General features: G+C 67.3%; 5 protein-coding genes across 5 annotated transcripts; 1 reads left to right on the top strand and 4 right to left on the bottom strand.

The window, feature by feature from the left end:
* Positions 1 to 193: 193 nt before the first annotated feature.
* Positions 194 to 862, bottom strand: MICPUN_69262 (cytochrome oxidase biogenesis family; the record flags this gene model as incomplete). Its single annotated transcript, XM_002500838.1, has 1 exon — positions 194 to 862. A coding segment is annotated over one exon (669 nt), but the record flags the coding sequence as incomplete, so codon positions are not given.
* A 693-nt stretch (positions 863 to 1,555) lies between these two features.
* Positions 1,556 to 3,841, bottom strand: MICPUN_80021 (predicted protein; the record flags this gene model as incomplete). Its single annotated transcript, XM_002500839.1, has 1 exon — positions 1,556 to 3,841. The coding sequence occupies one exon, from the start codon at positions 3,839 to 3,841 to the stop codon at positions 1,556 to 1,558; it is 2,286 nt and encodes a 761-aa protein (XP_002500885.1).
* A 143-nt stretch (positions 3,842 to 3,984) lies between these two features.
* MICPUN_56811 (Drug/Metabolite transporter superfamily) lies at positions 3,985 to 5,646 on the top strand (the record flags this gene model as incomplete). The annotated part of the gene is made up of 1 exon (XM_002500404.1): positions 3,985 to 5,646. The coding sequence occupies one exon, from the start codon at positions 3,985 to 3,987 to the stop codon at positions 5,644 to 5,646; it is 1,662 nt and encodes a 553-aa protein (XP_002500450.1).
* A 77-nt stretch (positions 5,647 to 5,723) lies between these two features.
* Positions 5,724 to 7,144, bottom strand: MICPUN_56812 (predicted protein; the record flags this gene model as incomplete). The annotated part of the gene is made up of 2 exons (XM_002500840.1): positions 5,724 to 5,740; positions 5,782 to 7,144. 2 exons carry the CDS (start codon positions 7,142 to 7,144, stop codon positions 5,724 to 5,726), a joined length of 1,380 nt encoding a protein of 459 aa, XP_002500886.1.
* Positions 7,145 to 14,911: 7,767 nt separating this feature from the next.
* MICPUN_56814 (predicted protein) lies at positions 14,912 to 19,109 on the bottom strand (the record flags this gene model as incomplete). Its single annotated transcript, XM_002500841.1, has 2 exons — positions 14,912 to 18,952; positions 19,025 to 19,109. 2 exons carry the CDS (start codon positions 19,107 to 19,109, stop codon positions 15,489 to 15,491), a joined length of 3,549 nt encoding a protein of 1,182 aa, XP_002500887.1. The 3' UTR covers positions 14,912 to 15,488.
* Between the last annotated feature and the right edge of the window lie 42 nt (positions 19,110 to 19,151).

Genomic DNA, 19,151 nt, shown 5'->3' on the forward strand with positions numbered 1-19,151 from the left:
CTTCGTCATATATGTCACAGCAGCGGCGGCAGCCAAACGGGAAGAGATCGGGCATGAAGCGAAATCAGAGCGAGCGATGCGAACGAAAACTCACCTTTGGGTTGGAGGCGTGAACGACGGGCTCCGCCCCAAACTTCTGCTCAATCTCTCGCTTGGTCACCACTGACGCCTTGGCCCCGATTGTCGCCTCCTTCGGAATCTCCGGGATCGCGACGATCTTCTTTATCAACGGAACTTTGAACGCGAGCGTCTGGCCTAGCGAGAACATGTTCGTGGTGATCCAGTACACAAACACGCCCTTGCTAAACCCAGCCGTCATCGGAATGAGAGCCACGGAGAGCGCCCTGAGACCCCACTTGGTCATCATCGTCTGCTGCGCGGCCCCGGAGGTTTCCGGGTTGCCCGCGCCCCCCAGCTCGACCGTAGCGAGGAACGTCGCGGACGAGAGCACGGGCATGATGTACGTGGGGTCCGCGGCGGTCAGATCGTGCATCGAGATTGGCCCGAGCGGCCAGTCCGGGCCGCCAGATGCAAACGACGGCACCCCCTTCGCCATCTCCGATATCGCGAAATAGAAGGAGATGAAAAGCGGCGCCTGCACCGCGATGGGCAGCATCATGTACGCCGGATTGCAGTTGTGCTTCTTCCAAATCGCGAATATCTCCTTCTGTGCTTCTGCCATCACCTGCTGGTCCCCGCCCATGCCCTTGATTCGCGCGTTCAGCGCCTCAATCTCGGGTTTGGCGATGTGCATCCTGGCCGCCACGCGCTGCTGCATGACCATGAAGGGCATGACAAAGACACGCATAATGGCGGTCGTGGCCATGATGGCGGCCCACCACTCCATGTCGTGCGCCAAGTGGAAGTACTCTATGAAGTACATCAGACCCGCGGTGGTGCTCCATACGCTGGATGCGATGTCGGCCACCTCGCTCGCGGCGATCGCCGCGGGCGCCGCCTGCTCCGCGATCGCGGCGACGAAGGGCGCCGTCACCGCGGAGGCCTCCGCGACGGAGGTCACGGCGTCCCCCACCCCGGAGATGCCCAACATTCGTCCCCAACCGCCCGCCGCGGCGGTCGATGAAGCGAACCCGCGGGAGGACGATCGAGCGATCGGATGTCCGGGCACGCGTCGACGCCCCCCCGACGCCCCGCCAGGAAGCCCCCGCGCCCCTCGTCGGTCATCGTCGACCGCTGTCCCTAGTCCGCGCGCGGCGAAGCCGAGGTTGGGCGCATTCGACCGGCGGCCGCCCTCGCCGTCGCGCGTCACCCCCCCGGCGAGCAGACCTTCGATCCCTCGGCCGCCGCCCAAGATCGCCCCTTTGTCCGCGGATCCCCACGCGCGGTAGGACGCCCCGGCGAACGCTGGTCTAGTCGATGCACACGCACCGCTGATGGCGCGCGCGAGAGCTCGCCTTGCGCTCATGTCGTCCGAGGCGCGCCCGTGCGTCTGCCGCGAACGAACGGAACCCTCCTGATGAGTAAACCTAAAGTTGCAGGAAAAACGGGGTGATTTCGGACGTTATATTTTCCGTGAACTTCAGTGTCAACACCGCTATCGAGGAGGAGCCACGGACTGGCTCTGCGTCTCCGACCGCTCCTTCTCCGCCGCCTCGACCGCAGCTTTCCTATCCGCCTTGGCCGCGCGCCTGGCGTCCTTCCCGACTCCCTTCTGCCTGTTTCCAACCTCCAGGTGCACCAGCAGCGACGAGATATCGGCGGGGGTCACGCCCCCTATCCTGCTTGCCTGCCCCACGGTCCGCGGCGTCATCTTCGCCAGCTTCTCCCTCGCCTCCATGCGCAACGTGGTGATGGCGCCGTAGTCTATGCCCTCGGGGATCTTCTTGTTCATCTTACCGGCCACCTTGGCCACCTGCCCCTCCTGTCGCTTGATGAAACCCTCGTACTTGACCTTGACCTCGACAGCCTCCGCGTCCCATCGGGTCAAACCGCCCCCGAGCCCAAACCCGTCCAGCATCGCGGTGTCCACCTCGGGGCGGCGCAGGAGCTCCTCCAGCGTGAAAGACTGCCTGCTCGGCTTCTTCGCCCCGCCCGCGCCGGCGTTGAGTATGGCCTGGACAACCTCCGAGTCGCTCTTAACCCTCGTGTTCTTCAGTCGTTCGAGCTCGTCCTCCACCGCGTGCATCTTGTCAGTGAACATTCCCCACCGCTCGTCGTCGATCAGGCCGCACTCGCGACCGATCGGGGTGAGCCGCTGGTCCGCGTTGTCGGACCTGAGCACGAGCCGGTACTCTGATCGGCTCGTCAGCATGCGGTACGGCTCGCGCAGGTCCTTGGTGCAGAGGTCGTCGATGAGCGTTCCGAGGTAGCTCCCCTCCCTGGGCAGCACCAGCTTCGCGCCGTCGAGCGCCACGGCCGCGGCGTTGGCACCCGCGAGCAGCCCCTGCGCCGCGGCCTCCTCGTACCCCGTGGTGCCGTTGATCTGCCCGGAGAAGAAGAGACCGCGGATCTTCTTCGTCTCCAGCGTGTTGTCGCACTGGTACGCCGGGAGAAAATCGTACTCGACGGCGTACGCGGGCCTCAGCATGTTAACCTTCTCCAGACCTGGAAGCGTCCTCAACAGCGCCAGCTGCAAGCGCTCGGGCAGCCCGGTGCTGAATCCCTGCACGTAAACCTCCGGGCACGATCGCCCCTCGGGTTCGAGGAAGATTTGGTGCGATTCTTTATCCGCGAAGCGAACGATTTTGTCCTCGATGGACGGGCAGTATCGCGGTCCCTTGGCGCCCACCCAACCGCCGTAGGTGGGCGTCTCGTGCAGGTTATCTCGGATGAGCTGGTGCGTCGCGGCGGTGGTGCGCGTCAGGTGGCACGCCATCTGCTCCCGTGCGACGTGCGCCCTCGGGTCGAACGAGAACCACCGCTCGTCCTCATCCCCGGGTTGCGCCTCGAGCAGGGAGTAGTCTATGCTTCGGCTGTCCACTCGCGCGGGCGTCCCCGTCTTGAGCCGGTCCGTCTCGAACCCCAGGTCGCATAGGCTCTCGGTGAGGCCCTCGGAGGGTGCCTCCCCGGCGCGTCCGGCGGCTAGGGTTTTGCGACCGACCCATATCTGCCCCGACATGAACGTCCCGGTGGTGAGCACCACAGCTGGCGCGCGAAACTCCATCCCGAAGAACGTTCGCACCCCGGCCACCTCGTCGTTGGAACCCACCAAGACGTCCGTGGCCATGCCCTCGCGGATCATCAGGTTTGGCTGGCGCTCCAGACGCAGACGCATCTCGCGCGAGTATTCCCACTTGTCCGTCTGCGCCCGGAGCGCCCACACCGCGGGTCCTCTGCTGGCGTTGAGCACCCTCTTCTGGAGGTAGCACTTATCCGCCATCTTCCCGATCTCTCCCCCGAGCGCGTCCACCTCGTGCACCAGCTGCGACTTCGCGGGTCCTCCCACCGCGGGGTTACACGGCTGCCACGCGATGCGATCGAGCGATAGGGTGAGGAGCAGGGTCCTGGCGCCGCGGCGGGAGGCGGCGAGCGCGGCTTCGCAACCCGCGTGACCGGCGCCGACCACGATGACGTCGAAGTCGTGCTCCTCCTCGTGCAGGTGGTACGTGGGGATGCGGGCGTCCGACGCCGCCGCGGCGCCGGTCGCGTCGTTTGACCCTGCGACGGAAGACGTGGGCGACGTTCCGGTCGGACCCGCGTCGTCCCTCGACGCGGCTCGCGCGCCGAGAAGCACGGGGGCCCGCCGCCGCCAGATTTTTGACGCGCTCGCCTTCGCCGGCGCCGTACCGGAGAGCGACGCCGCGTGTCTTTGGACCGTCGCGGGGCGACGCACCGACGCCCCGGGTCCCGAGGATGCGCGTGCGAGGTTCGCGAGCGACATCGCCGCGCCGCATGGCTCCGTCATCGTTCTCCCAAGGCACCCACCCGGTGGCTGGTCGTTATGATAAGGTGACGGCCAAAGCCTCACGAAAAATGCAGAATCTGCTAGTCCGCGGTTAGAGTTGGGTGGCGCGGGAGCCCGCGATGAACACGACGGTGGGTCTCCCGACCGCCTCGGTCTCGTCGTGGCGGTGTCACGACCGCTCTCGGGTCCAACCGATCCCCTCCACGTCGCCGCGATGCGCGCCCCGCGCGGGGTGCCCCGATCCGACGTTCCGGAACAGCAGACGTCGGGTTGAATTCAACACGCATCGGGGCGGACGCGACGTCTCTGCGGGGGCGAAACCGGGAAAGGGCGGCGTGGGTGGGCCCGAAGGACCGAGGAGACCCTCCCGCGTGGGCTCCCTGAGCAACGGCGACAGCAAGCGCATGCCAAACAAGGATTGGATGGAGGAGCTCTCCAAGATGTTCCCCGCCGAGATGGCCGAGACGCGTAAGAAAGTTCGGAAGGAGGTGGAGCGGTCGATCAAGGCGGCCAAGTTTCTGGTCGCAGCGCAGGTGTGCTTCGTGCTGGCGATCGTCCTCGTGAAGCAGTGCATCGACCATTTCACCCCCGCGGGGTTCACGGCCGTCAGGGCGCTCGTCTCCCTCCCCTTCATCCTCGCGCTCGCGAAATCCGACGCCAAGAGTTGGAGGGAGTTTGTGGGATCCTGGCGAGAGCTGTTCAGCAGCGGATACCTCGTGTTCCTCGGGATCCTCGTGTCCTTGGGTCAGATGCTCCTAGTCCTAGGCCTGGAGCGCGTGAGCGTGGGTAACACGGTGGTCCTCGGGCAGCTCGTGCCGGTGTACAGCGCCACCATCGCCGTGTTCCAAGGCGTGGAGAGCCCGAGCGTGGGGAAGTTCACCGCCATCGCCGCCGGGGTGATTGGCGCGGCGGTGATGCTGGACCCGTCGCAGATGTGGCTCTCGCTGGGGAACATGCTCCTCCTGGGACGTGCCGCGGTCTTCGCCGCGTACCTCGCCCTCCAGGCCCCGGTGTTGCGAGCGTATCTCCCGGTGACGGTTGCGGCGACGTGTCAAATCGTAGGCGCCGTAATCGCAATCGCCGTGGGAATACCACTCGCGCTGACGGGTAAGGGGGGCGCGGTCGGGGTGATGGGCGGGATGCGGGGCACGCCGGGCGTGGCGTGGATCATGGCGATCGCGGTCGCCGCGCTCTCCGCAGCTGGGTACACCCTGACTGCCAGAGCTGAGCGCAGGACTACACCGGTTGTCACCGCGTGCTACAACACGCTCCAGCCAGTCATCGCGCTGACGATCATGATTGCGCTCGGCGAGTCCCCGGGTATCAGGAACCTCCTGGGCAGCGCCCTGATCATGATCGGTGGGTTCGCCGCGGTCGCGCTCAGCACCAACGACAAGAAGCGGTGGAAGCAGAGCTATCCCCCGGGGGACGTCGGGGTGGACAGAAACTTCAAGCCCGAAGACGCGAAGCTCGCGACGGGGAAAACCGGCGGGTTTGGGGCCGACGGTGCAAACGTGGATGACGACGGTTCGAGCGGGACGGTTCGAATCAAGAGGACGCGCGGCGGCGAGCGAGGGTTCGATCCGGACACCCCCACGGGTACGGTTCGCATGACGAAGCTCCCCGGGTCCCTCGGGGCCGGGGCCAGGCGCCCGGTCAAGGTGGGCAGCGTGGTGTGGACGGTGGCGTGGGCGTCGGTGATGTCTCTCTGCGCCCTAGCCGGGGGCGGGTATCTGACGTGGTTCCTAGTCTACCTCCACTGGAAGTACTTCCTCGGTTGAAAATCAAGATCCATCCAGTAGCGATATCATATCCGGCGTCCGGTCACAACCCCCGAGCCTTCCAAACCTTTGCGGGCTCACAGAGCTTTCCGGGCTCGCACCCAAAGTCGCATTCGGGCTCGCCCTGGTCCCAACCGCACCCCGGTTGGTGTGGCAACTCGTCCAGCCTGTCGATGGCCCCTCTTATCAGCGTCAACATGTCTCTCAGCAGCTCGTCCGTTCCCTTCGACACCTTTTTACCGTCCTGAAGGTTATACACCCCCTCGGAGCCGTCCGCGGGGGGCAACTCGGGTTTGAACTTGGCCGGCTGTCGCACGTGTTTGGTCTCGACGTAAGGCCTCTTGTCCCACGACCAAACCTTTGCCCCGTTCTTGAAATACTCCGCCCCCCAGGTGTAGTGGTACATCGAAGCCCTGCCCATCTTGGCGTCCGCGGGGGGCTGCGCGATCATGATCGTCTCTCCCGGATCCTGCACCACGTGTATGACCCCGGCGATTGCCGCCGCCAAGTCGTACGCGTACATCTCGCGGACCCACCCGAGCCTGTTTTTCGCCACCGGATCCGCCTCGATGGCCGCGGCGATGCGCTCGTACTCGTCCATGAGCGGGACGAGGTCGTCCCTGCGGATCATCGTCGGCGCGGGTCCGGTGCAAGGTATGTCCTCCATCTTTATCTCGTCCCTTTTCTCCGGCGGCATCAGGCTCCTCATCACCTCCGGCAGCCTCGGGTAGTTCGGGTTGATGTAGTTGAAGTGAAACGCCACGGCTGGCGACCCGGGCTCCGGCATCGGCACCGCCTTCTTCCAGACGTAGTCCATCTCGATCATGAGAATCCACTCCCCACGTCGGCTGTCGGCGGTCGCGAGCCACTTCTTGATGGCGTCCGGCCTGTCCGCGACGGGGAACTCGCACCACCTGTCGCACTCCGCGTGCAGCGAGTCGACTCGCACCGTGGGCACCTCCGCCATGAGCTCGTCGTCCGTGCGCCTGTGCAGAAGCCTGGTGAAGTGCTTCATGTCGCTGCCCTTTGCCGCATCGAGGAAGGTGCGGTACATGATCCGGGTCTGCCAGTTCTGGTACGGGCTCCCGTTGGACGTGGCCATGACGTGTATCCCGGACGGCTCGGGATCCCCGCCCCCCTCGCCCCCCCCCGACGATGCCCCCCCGCGCGATGACCCGTGGTGCCCCTCGTCCTCGACCACAACATCCTCGTACACCACCTCCTCGATGACCTCGACATCATCGTCGTTGCGATGAACCCCGGCGTCGTGAAACCCGTGGCCGTGGCTCGCGCCGTGACCGTGGTGGAGAAGCGCGCCTCCGCGACGATCGTCCCGATGACGGATCTCGAGCTTCTCGCGCTGGTGCCCCGACACGGGCGTAGCTCCCGTCGTCGGTCGCCAGAGGTACCGGGTTCCCTGGTACGCGACGTTCGCCGCGAGCACGAAGATGACGAGGGACCAGCCCCGGATTCCCTTGCTGCGACGGGAAGGCGGCATTCGTGGCGAGTGCGTGAGCCGCGTGCACGCCGTGATTCTCGATCTGTCGACCCACGCTAACACTTACGAGCGAGCGTCATTTGTCCGTTGGTCCGAGACGGAAACGAGGGTGCCGAGCCGCTGGGTCGAGCGCGCATTCCGCTCCCGCGACGTCCGTCACCCGAGGACGGGGGATATCCGGTGACTCTGTACCCGATACGTCGGAGCGGCGAGCGCGACATCCACGAGGGCGGGACACCCCGCGGGGACGGGCGAGTCATCCTCCGCGTCCCGGCGTCGGAATCTGTCGTGGCTCGGAAACGCCGCGAAACGCAGCCAACAACGCCAACAGGAGGTTGGACCCGAACTCCCCCGGGGCTGCCACTTTCGTCGGCGCGCGTCTCGCTTAGGGGTCGATTCGCGTCGTCATGACGACCGAGGTTGATCCCGAGGCGGTCGAACCAGGCCCCGTCGCGCTCCACCCGCGGCTGCTCCTCGGGGTCCAGCCCTGCGGGGACCCGCCGTGGACCGGCATCGCGTGGACGGACGTGACGCAGCCGAGGAGCGCCGCCGCGGGAGCCGCCGCGGCCGAGTTCTATCGCAAGGTGGCGGAGGCGGTGGCCCTCTCAGCACCGGATGGAGGCTCACGGGGCAAGAAGGGAAAGAAAGGGAAGAAGAAGAAGCCCCTGGGGGGCGTGTGGGGCGCGGCGAAGCGAGGCTTGGGGCTCAAGAAAGGAGCCGGAGGGGACCCAGCCGCGGAGTTGGACTGGACCGCGCGGGGCATCTCCCCCGCGGGCGCGTTCCTCGCCCTCGCCCCCGACGGAAGCCTCCGGGGCAGCGTGCGGTGCCCCCCGGGGCGAACCCCAGGCGAGAACGGCGTCGATGTCGCCGTCGCCTACGACGCATTCGTAGAACCCGCGGAGGATCTTGCCGGGTCGGCGTCGTCGGCGGTTGAGTCCGGGGATGCCAAGCTCTGGCCGAGCGCACGCGGCGAGTGGCTCGCGGTCGCCTCCGCCACCCCCGGCCGGGCCATCACGCTGGTGGACCTCGGCGCGGTGGGATCACCCCGCGGCAGACCGCGGTCGGTGCCCCCCGTGCCGTCGTCCACCGGCCGACTCGACCAATTCGTCCCGGGCGACGCCATCGCGGCGATGCGACCCAGCGACGACGGTCACGCGCTCTGGACGGTGACGAGAAGCGGCGCGACGTGGCTTTGGGGAGTCCCGGAGGGCATTCCGGGCGTCGCGAAGGCCGCGTGGAGGCCCGCGCCCGTGGCCCCGGCGGTCACCGCGGATTCGTCTGGGGGGGCTGGAAAGAAACCTTCAAACGTCGACGTCGGCGCTTCGTCGTTCGTATCGGACGCCGACGGCTCGAACCGCGCGCTCGCGCAGGCGCGCGTTGACATCGCCCGCGTCTACCCCGACTCGGACTCGACGGACGAGACCCCGGACCACGTCGGCTTCGCCCTGCGCGTGTGCGCGTTTACGCAGCCGATCAAGGACGGGTTCTCCGTCGACGGCGCGCCGCTGGGGAATTTGTCCATGGCACCCAAGGCGGAGCCAGCGCTCCCGGACACCGCCGTCGTCGAGACGAGCCTCCGTTTCGCGTTCGCCGAGGAGGGCGGGTGGCGCGTGGTCGAAAACGACGAGAAAAACGGTCGAAAACGCCCAACGCGGGACCCGGCGAACCACAGCTGGCACCCGGCGACGTCGGCTCCCGGCTCGTCGCTTCGATCGTCAAAAACGGCGATGTCAGACGTCAGCGTCGACCTCGACGCGACGGTGGCTCAGTCACGGGTGATGGCCAGAAAGTGCGGGGTTTCGGCCACGGCGTGGAGCCCCGCGGGTGACCACCTCGCCGTGGCGATCGAGGGCGGCGCGAACCCGGGGGGAGACGCGAACGACGCGAACGACCTGACGGGGTCCCCGTCGAGGGCGACGGCGGCGGCCGTTTTGGTGTTTTCGGGCCGCGACCTTTCCCTCGTCTCGGTGACGCCGTGGAGCGAGGACGAGGCGCACCCGTCCGCGCTCGCGTGGTCGCGGTCGGGAAAGACGCTGATGATCCTGGCCGCGGACGGCACGGCGAGGGCGATCGCGCCGGACGGTACCCCTCGCGGGCTTCGCGCGCCGGACTCTATTGAGGACTCCATTGAGGACTCGACGTTCGTGCCGTGGTCTCGGTGGCGCAACGGCGGCCGCGGGGACATGGCTTGCGAGAGCGAGGGGACATCGGAGGACCTTCGCAAGAGCCTCTCGAGGTCGTCGCCGGCGTTCAGGCTCCCAACCGGCGCGTTCGCCGCGGTGGCTTGCTCCGATCCATCCGGGGAATTACCAAGTGGCGGGTTTGCATTGTCCGACGGGAGCAGGGTCGCGGTTTTCGCAATTGACGAGACCACGGTGGCGTCCAGGCCGTCGCCGAGGGACGAGGCACCCGTCCCCGATGAGTTACCCGTCCCAATCCCTACCCCGACGGATGAAAAGGTCGAGGCGTCCGGTGAACCGGTGCCCGACCCAACCCCGGAGCCGGACGTGACGGACGACGAGGCGCCGGAGCCCGGGCCGGGGTTCCCGGAGCCGACGGGGTCAGCCGCGGGTGAAATCGACGCCGGGGAGCCGCGGCGGGTGGGTGTCAAAAAAGTTGTCGAACCCGAGGTTGACCCGCGTGCCACGGACGCGAACGAGCCCGCGGCGCCCGCGCCGGCGGATCGGACCCCGCGAGCGTCCGCACCGGTTCCCCCTTCAGACCCGAAGCCGGTTCCAGAGGCAAAGGTCGAGGCAAAGGAGGCGGTCCCTCCCGGTTCCGCTCTGGCTCCCTCTCCCTCTCCCTCTCCCTCTCCCTCTCCCTCTCCCGCTCCCGCTCCTTCTCCCGCTCCCGTCGCCGCGGCACCCGTACCCGCGTACGATCCGATCACGGCCCCGACGCTCCGCGCCAAACTGGCGTCCGCGCACGTCTCCGCGCAGTCGGCACCCGGGCCCGCCTCCTTCGCGTCGACGGGCGAGGCGGTTCAACCCGCGGGAAAGGCCAAGGAACCGTCAAAGGCTGACGCCGCGTCGGCTCGAAATGCGCAGCGGATCGCGTTTAGCTCGTTACTCACCGCCGCGGACAGGGCGTTCATGGAGGGACGCAAGTCGGACGCCGTGCACCTGTACCACGACGCCGCGTGTGAGGACCCCCAAGGGTACCCCCCGCTCGTGGCGGTGATGGTCCACGCGGGTGACCTCCCCGGAGCCGTCGCCGCGTTACGCGCGGCTTTCGCCGCAGCCGCCGGGACCCGCGACGACGGAGAGTACCCACCCGCCGAGCGCGGGATGGCGAGTGAGCTGGCGAGGCTCGTCGCGAAGGCTGTCGCGAGCGGGAGGGACCGCCGGTTCCTTCTGGAAGGCGGCTCGAAATACGTTCAAAATACGCTCGGGTTTCCATCCCCGGTGGGGTGGTTCCCAGCTGTGACGGGCGCGACGTCTCCGTCCAGGCAGCCCCTCGAGCCCGGGGCGGCGGTGGAGATCATGGACGCCGCGACGCCCGCACTCTCCGTGGGTCTCGCGCTGCGAGGGCACCCGAAGGGAGCCAAAGAGGGGGTGGAGGCGGCGATGCGAGCGATGACCGAGTGCGCCGAAATGGGGGCGGGTGACGAAAATTCGGGAAAAGAATCGTCGTTTTCATGGAGGCGATCCGCCCGCGCGGCCGCCGCGGTCGGTCGCGCCGTTCACCCCACGGAGCCCGACGCGGCGATACGGGCGGACGCGGTCGCCGCGGACGCGCTGCTGACGCGGCTTCGCCAGGTGGCGGCACAGTTTCCCTCCGCGGATGCCAAGTCGGGCAAGTCTCAGATTCGGTTCAGCCGCGAGCGGATGGCTTCCGTCTTGGAAATTGTATCCGAGGCGGATTGGGTATTCGCGGAGAGCGCGGGGGCGGCGGAGGCGCGCGCGAGCGTCGCCTCCGCCGCCGCGGACCTGTGCGCCGACGTCGTGGTCGCGTGCGTGTCCAAGCTGTCCCCGCCGACGTCCGTCACCTCCCCCAGGAGGGGAACCGACGTGGTAAGAAAGGAGGCGCCGTGGCGAGACGGATTGGGCGCGGGGCTCGAGACGCTCGTCGCCGCCGTCGCCGGGGGTGGGGAGGCCACCGCGCAGGCCGCGCACGGCGCCATCGCGGCCATCGCGGACGCCTGCTGGGCGTTGCAGTGCAGGGACGCGTACCTCGCCACCGCGAGGGAACACTCCAAGGTGACGGAGCTTCGACCCGCGCCAGGTGACCTCGACGGCGACTTGGCGAGGCGAGCGGTGAACCTCGCCGCCGCGGTGTCCCCTTCGAACGCGTTCGGGTGGGAGCTCCACGACGTGTTGGCTCAAGCGTTGGGCGCCTGCGCGTCCTTGAGCGGCGCGGTGTCTCCCGAGTTGTTGGCGGCGATGACGGAGCTCGTGCCGCGGACATCCGGCGCGTCGCTTAGGCAGCCCCTCGCCAGGTTGCGACAGCGGGTCGGGAGCGGGTGGAGCGAGGAGACGCAGGGGAACCTCGCCAGAGTTATGCTCGACGCCGCCGCTCGCGAGAGGTCCAGGTACGTGGCTAAAGTCGCGGACTGCCTCCACGCGCTCGCGTCGGAGCGGGCTGAGGACAGGCTCAGCGGGAGTCTGTTGTCCGCGCCCCCGGGGCCCGTGAAGGACGCGGTGAGCAAAAACATGGGTCAGCCGGCGAGGCGTTCGGTGATACTCGATCGGCCCTCGCCACCGGACGAGCCCGCGTCCGTGGTGTGGGCCAACGGGGAGTACGCGGAGACGGTGGAGGATCCCCTGGGGGGAACGGGTGATCCCCTGCCACGCCTGCTCGGGGTTGAGAGGGATCCCAAGTGGACCGCCAAGCTGGTTCCGAGGGGAGAGGTTAAGGTGACGGGGACAAACGCGTCCGGGGCTTCCGAGGCCGACGCCGCGCGGGCGTTCGGCTCGCCCGACGTCTCCGTGAACGTCACGCGCGCGTCGGGAGATGACCCTTCCACCGCGAACGCCACGGCGGGGAGCTTTTTCGGGGCCCCGTCCCCGTCTCCGTCCCCGGCGGAGGCGGCAAAGAGGGACCCCGAGCTGGAGAGGTTGCGCGCGGACGCGTCGGAGATTCAAACCAAAATCTCTGGGCTTCGTTCCTCCGTCGAGGCGCAGAGGAAAGCGAGCGAGACCGCGCTGCGCGAGTCGCTGTCCAGGTCCAAGGAGAGGATCGCAGCCGCAGGGCGGGTGCCCGTCGCGCCGGCGCCGGCCGTTTTAGCCGATAAAACGGCCGGCGCCGTGGCGGGTTCCTTCGACGAGTCCTCCATCGCCCGCGTCGCCGACTCCCCCGCGACGCATCCGCGGGACCCAAACACCAGCGTCGTGGAGAGAGGTAACTGGAAAATGATCCTACCCGCGGAACTCACCGCGAGCGCAGTGCCCGGTGAGGCTCCTCCCGCCGTGGAAACGTCGTCTTCCACCTCGGAGACGTCCAAGTCTAGCGGAGGCGGTGACTCACAGAGCGGTGACTCACAGAGCGGTGACTCACCGAGCGCGAGCGGCGGCGGCGACGAGGCCCCTGGGACGGACGGTTCCCGTTCCATCGACGTCGCGGCCGCTCCCTCGCCCGTCCCCGTCGTCGCCGAATCGCGGGGCGAACGAAGGAGCAAGAAGAAGAAAGGCGGGAAGGTTCGTTTCGTGGACGAGGAGGAGGCTGTCGCGGCTGAAGTGAGGGCCAGGCGAAAGGCTGCCAAGGCAGCCGCCGCCGTCGCTAAAGCCGCGGGGGTTTCAGAGGTGAAGTACCTGTACCGGGGGAACAAACCGTCGTTCGCGGGTCCCGATCCACTTCCCGCGACCGCGACATCCGGGCGCACGAGGGTACCCCACGCCGTGATGTATCCCGGAAGAGAAAGGGACGCCGTGGAGCCAAAGCCCGAGCCCAAGATCCCGGCTAGGGTGGTCCCGTTGATGACAGTCTACGACAAGAGGCGGGAGGCGCTGCTCCGCGGATTGAAGGGCCCGGTGCCCAGGGAGGGACAGGGCACGCACCTCAGGCTGTTTACGCGCGAGGCGATGCGGCAGGCCGCCGTCGCCGCGCTGGAGCAGCAGAAGGAGGAGGATCGCGAGGAATGGGAGCGATGGGAGGCGCGGCAGCTCGCCAGAGAGAAAAAACGTGAGGGGAAATCGGGCGGGGGAGGGGTCGACCTGGACACCACAACCCGTATCGCGGAGGCTGCCGCGGCTGCCGCGATGGGAGACACCGAGGCACGACTCACGCAGGTCCTCGCCAGCGCGTCGCAGGATCAGCTCGCGAGGATGGAGCGAGCCATTCGCGCCATGCGGGGATCCAACGCCACCCCGCTCAAGGCCGGCGCCAAGCTTCCAAAGACGGTGTTGGAGGAACACCTCGAGGATCTCGACGGCGCCGTACCGTTCACCGTGGAGGCTGCGCTGAAGTATTTCGAGCCCTCGTCGCCGATCCACACCGACGCGGTGATGCAGGCTGCGAAGGAGGCTGCCGAGGAGTCCGCTAAGCTCGGACCCAGCGCGCAGGAGATGTATTACGCCTCCTACAAGGCGGCGATGGAGTCGGCGACGTCGCAAATCGCCGACGATTTCAACACCGCCGCCGTCCTCGCCGCCGCCGCGGGCGCCGCGCGAAGCGCCCGCGCGCACGCCGCGGGCGCGACGTCCCTTCGCACCCACGAGGGTCTCGCCAGCCACGGCGTGCCCCCGTCCCTCGAGTCCCGAGATCGCGTAGGTCGATTACTGGCCAGGCGTCGAGCAGCCGCGAAAGCCGCGGATGTCTCCGGAGCCGCGAAGGTTGGCGTGTTCAAGGGAACAGAGGGCGCCGGGCGCGTGCTCGCGTCCGTGAACGAAGCGCAGAGGTCGCTAGAGTACCGCGAGGGGGGTCCGCTGAAGGGTAAGGCGAAGGAGGCGTACCGCGCGGGGTTCGAGAGCGCGATGAGGGACGCGGGGGTTGCGCCGACGCCCAGCCCGGCGACGGGGATGAAGAAATCGACGCCCCGGGTCGAGATACCCAAGCTCGCGATCAAGGGTTCGCCCGCGGACTTGGAGTTGCACGGCGGGGGCGGGGTCACGGCGCCGCTCGCGCCCCGAGGGGCGATATCCGAATCGCCGACGACCGCGGGAAACGTCTCGACCGCGGCCGGCGGCGACGGCGACGATGACCGATACACCTCGTCCGAAGATTTCTCCTCCGACGAGGACGAGGTGGGGGAGAGCACGCTCAAGCTCGCCGCCGGGCTGGACACGACGGCCGCGCAGGAGGCTGCGGTCGCCGCCATCGAGGCGGTCGCTCGCGACGCCGAGCTCGACGTCGTCGGCGCCGCGGTTGACTCTTTGGACGACGACGCCAGAGCCGCCAGGGAGGCGGCGCGGCGCAGCGCCGAGGGTATCCTCTCCGGGGACGTGCTGGAATCGTACCTCGCGGGGGTGGAATCTTCGGTGCAGGGCCTGCCCCCGCCGTTGCCGCCGCTGGACGGCTCGACGCCCGCCAAACGGGTCACGTTTGCGGCGTCCGACGAGGCAACGCCGGCGCCCCCGAGGCGAATCGCGGTGGTCGACGAGGACGCCGAAGGGGATATAATACACGTCCCCGCCACCCCCGTCACCCCCGTCACGCCCGGGAGCTCCGGGGGCAGCGACAAGCTCCGCGCCGCGCGTGAACGGCGGAAGGTGGAGAGCGCGCAGAAGCGCGGGGTTCCGTTTTCGCCCCACACCGAGGCGAGGGCGGTGGAGGCTGAACGGGAGCTCTCGGCGGCGATTGCCCTGGAGGCTCCTAAAGATCCCTTCGCGGAGGGCGGGGAGTGGTGGTGGACGTCGCGGACGGCGCGGGAACGCGCTGTCATGTTCGCCGGAACGGCACCCTCGGCACCCTCGGACCGGTCGTCCAAGTCGGGATCCGAGAAGCAGCTCAGGCGCAAGGAGCTCTCCGACGCGGAGCAGAGGGCGGTTGAGGCTGAAAAACGGATGGCGCGGAGAGAAGCGGAGTTGGCCAAGAAGATGTCCGCGGCTGAAAAGAAGCGCGCAGAAGAATCGAGAAAGGTTCTCGACGGGTTCCGCGAGGTATCCCAGGCGCTTAAGGCGCTCGAGATGGACGCTGACGTGCTCGAGATTGACCTGAGCGAGTCCTCGGCGACGATGGCGGCAATCGAGTCTGCCAGAAACGAGAGATCGCTGGCGCAGTTGGCGCAGATGGCGAGGGACGCGAGGACGATAAGGGAGAAGGCTGAGGAGGAGGACGAGGCGGTGGACGCGGCGATGAAGGAGATGACGAGGCAGAAGGTAGACCGCGTCAAGGGCCTCGACTACGGCAGCTATTATTGAAGACCAAGACCGAGTAGCGAGTAGAAGGAACTGTAAAGGTAGCCAACCTATCGGAACAGGGACCGTGCGACTCGGAGCTTTGCCGTCGCCTCCAGGACCCGCGCCCTCGCGCCGGCTCTCACCTTGGTGGCGTCCTCCTCCGCCGATGCAGCCACCGCCTCCATCACCTCTAGGTCATCCGCGCAGGCGTCGATCGCCTCGAGCAGCTTGGCAGCCTTGGTCTTTGGCAGCCTCGCGAGCCAATCATCCTTAACCGCTTCAAATTCGATAGCGGCGTCGTCTGATAGATCTGGGTTTGCGTCGTGATCCTCGTCCTGCTCCTCGTCCTGCTCCTCGTCAACCTCGACCTCGACCTCGGGATCCTCGTCCTCGACATCGTCCCCGGTGCCTCCGCCAGCGTTGGTCTCAATCGCAATCGTCTGTCGGAAAAGCGCCTCCGCCTCCTCGAGCATCCTCACCGTCTCTTCGTGCAAACCACCCTCGCTCGACGACGCCTCCAGAGCCTCGTGCACCGCCGCGACGTCCGCCTCGTCCGCGATCAACCCGCCCGCCGTCGCCGCGCGCACGCGAGCCCACGCGCGCATCGCCCTCGCGAGGACGATCGTCGGCAGAAGACCGTCCCGCGCCGCGGCCGCCACCGCCGAGGACCGAGCGAGAAACTCCTCGGGCGCGGGCGGCGGGGTCCCGCTGGCGTCCTCGCCCAGGAACCTCAGGGCGTAAGCCTGCAGCGCGCACGCGTCGGCGGTCGCGGCGGCGTGGAGCGCCAGCTGGTCCCTCGCGTGGTTCATCGCGTGCTTGAACTCAATCGGTAAGGGTCGCTGGCGAAACTGGGGCAACTCGCCGAGCCGGCGACCAAACCCGCGGTGGATGGTTTTCACCAACTCGTGCGCAGACTTCCGTCGCGTAGCCTCTCTCGCCATCGTCGGGACGATCCGCGCCGCCGCCTCCCGGGCGATCGCGCGGATGGAGTCGCCGCCGTCGGTGAACGCCAGGGCGTGGGGGTTGTCGCTGTAACGGTCGATGAAACGGTCCAACGCAACCGCCACGCCGTGAAGGTCCTCCGGGGTGGCTTCCGTAACGGAACGAGCGAACGCGTCGACGAGTGCGTTCAGGCGCCTCAGGTCGCCCTCGTCGTCAGCGATGGGATCGAGGGGAACTGTTCCATCGACCTTCTCCACCCCGCGGGCCTCCAGGTACTTTCCCCAGCAGAGCAGCGCGCGGGAGAGTTCGGTGGGTGACAGGCCATCCGCCGCTGCAGCCTCGACGACCACGTCCATTATTTTCAACCACGTCCCCGCCGCGCCCGACGTTTCCCCGCCGGCCATCGCCATCGCTTGTTGGAACTGCGCTATGGACACGAGACTCCGCAGGGCATCGGGAGGTTTCAGCGCGCCGGCGTCCGCGAGAGTCCCGAGGTGATCGGCGACTCCCAAGACGTGCGATGCAAGCGCACTCATCGGCGCGGGATAAGTGTAACCGCCAAAGTACGCGAAGCAGTACGCGTCGGCAGCCCCACAGAGGATATCGGTCGCCTGCCACGCGGTTGCCGTCTCGCGGGTGACGCCCAGCAGCGCCTCGAGCGTTCGAGACTTTCGCACAGTGACTTGCTTACCCGACGGGTGCGCCGTCACGGCGCAAGCGTCCCAGACGTCCACGGGGCCTTTTCTTTTGTCAATGCCCACGTTCCGTGTAAGATGCGTGCCGGGATAATGCTGCTTCCCTTGGCCTCCAGGGTACCAGAGGTTGGCGTAGTACCAGTTGGTGCCCGAGGCTCGGGTGCACCGCGACCAGAGGGAGTTGAGCCGCGCCCACGTCGACAGCTGATCCTTGTCCAGTTTTGGGTCGAGGCCCGCGAAATGAATGAACGCGTTTGTCATCGCCGCCAGCTCCACGGGCGGGACCATCGCGTGGAAGGTTTGCCTCGACGCGGCGTCAGCGCCCGGGGCTCCAGATCGCGTATGGTCAACGCCGAACCCGTTGGGCCAGGGTTCTTCCGGACCCCACAGCGTGGCCATGTCGAGCCACCCCCTGACGCCGTACTGAATCAGCTTGACCACGCCATCTTGGGTGCCTCGGTTGGTGTACTGGTCAAACGGCTCAGAGAGCTTCCTGATGAATACCGTCTGAGGCGGGTTCGTCTTTTCATCCGAGACGAACCGAGTCCCGTCGTCGTCAATCCCGTCGTCGATCTCGATGTGGCGCGACAGAGCCACTGCGGCGTCAGCCGCGAGGGCCAAGTGGGTGTACGAGCCTAGGACCGCCGCCTGCGGCGCGGGGATGAAGTCGTGTTTCCTGGAAATGGTTCCCCACAGCCGCGTGATCGCCACCAAGTGGGTGGCGTCCCACCACCTGAACCTGTACGCCCTCAGGTTGTCGCCCGTCGCCTCGTTGATGTCGACCTTCCTATTTTTCCGAAAACGCGAGGCGTAGCTCAGGCGCTCGGTCAACACCGGGCGGTGCGTCGGCTCCTCCATCTCTCTTGTGCCATCTTTTTCATACTTGCGCCATCTTTCCGTGGACAATTCCTTGGGACCAAACGGCACTCGCTCCGGGCCGTGGCCGCTGCGATCTCTGAACGCGAGGCCGGTCCAACCCAGCGGCACCTGCCTCACCGCTTCCATCACTTCATCGGATCCCATGCTCTTCGCGAGCGCGAGGGGCGACCCGCGCCCGGCAAACAGTGACAGCATCGCGATGTACTCGTGCACCGTGCTCTTGTCCTTCCAGCACTTTTCCGTCTCTTCCCTCGACGACAGGCGCGGATGGCCCTTGGCGTTCCGCAGCAGCCACAACACGTCGTCCCTGTTCCATCGGTCGGCCTGACTGCGGTCCTCTCCGCACCGTCTGAGAGCCTTGATGATTCGTTTCGGCCACCAGCTCGAGATGGCGCCGGAGCCGGTACGTTTGGCGAAGAGGCCCTTGCGCTTGAGCAGTTCTTCAACCTTGGGGTGCGCCGACAGTGGTCTCGGCCACCGCGCATCTGACTCGTACCGACTTTTGCGATTGGGCAAATGAGCGAGGAAATCGTCCGAGGCGTCCGCCGACACCGCGTCCGTCGCATCGTGGCTGTCGTCACGTTGGGCATCGTCGGAGACGGTGACTGGCGTCCCGGGCGTCGGGGTCGCCGAGGGTTCGATGGCGCGTTCTAGCGCCTCCAACGCGCTCCTCCAAAACGACCTCGGGGAAATCGTCGCCAGGATCGGGCCCGCGATGGTCCCGGTCGTGGGCCCGCCGAGGAAGCCGTCGCCCGCCCCGGGGCGAATGGATCCTGCAGCGCCGGCGGCATCGACGCGGGCGCCGCCGCCGCTGCGAACCGAGTCGGAGGCGGAGAACCAGGGCGCGAGCCAGGGACGGATCACCCCGCCGCTCTCGCGACTGACGCGTCGCCCCGCACGGACCAGCATGCGGGCGCCCTCGCTCCCGACGGTTGTGGCGGTCGGGGTGCCGATCGCGGACGAGTCGCGGACGTTAAGGGTTCTGATAACGGACTGGCTGGATCCTGACTGAATGCCTGTGCTCGATCTCTCGAAATAATGAAATGGCGAAAAAGCAGAGATCTTGCTTGACAACTTTCACGTACAACCGACGATAGTTGCCCAAACCCCAAATAAATAAAGTGACTGCGCGCCCAGCCAGTCACGAACGTGGGGCAGCGGAGGGCCCTTCATCACGACCCCACGTCAAACGCGGAGGCGTGCCATCAATCGGAA

Source organism: Micromonas commoda, chromosome 3 (genome assembly GCF_000090985.2).
Source record: "Micromonas commoda chromosome 3, complete sequence".
In the NCBI taxonomy this organism is placed as follows: Eukaryota; Viridiplantae; Chlorophyta; class Mamiellophyceae; order Mamiellales; family Mamiellaceae; genus Micromonas; species Micromonas commoda.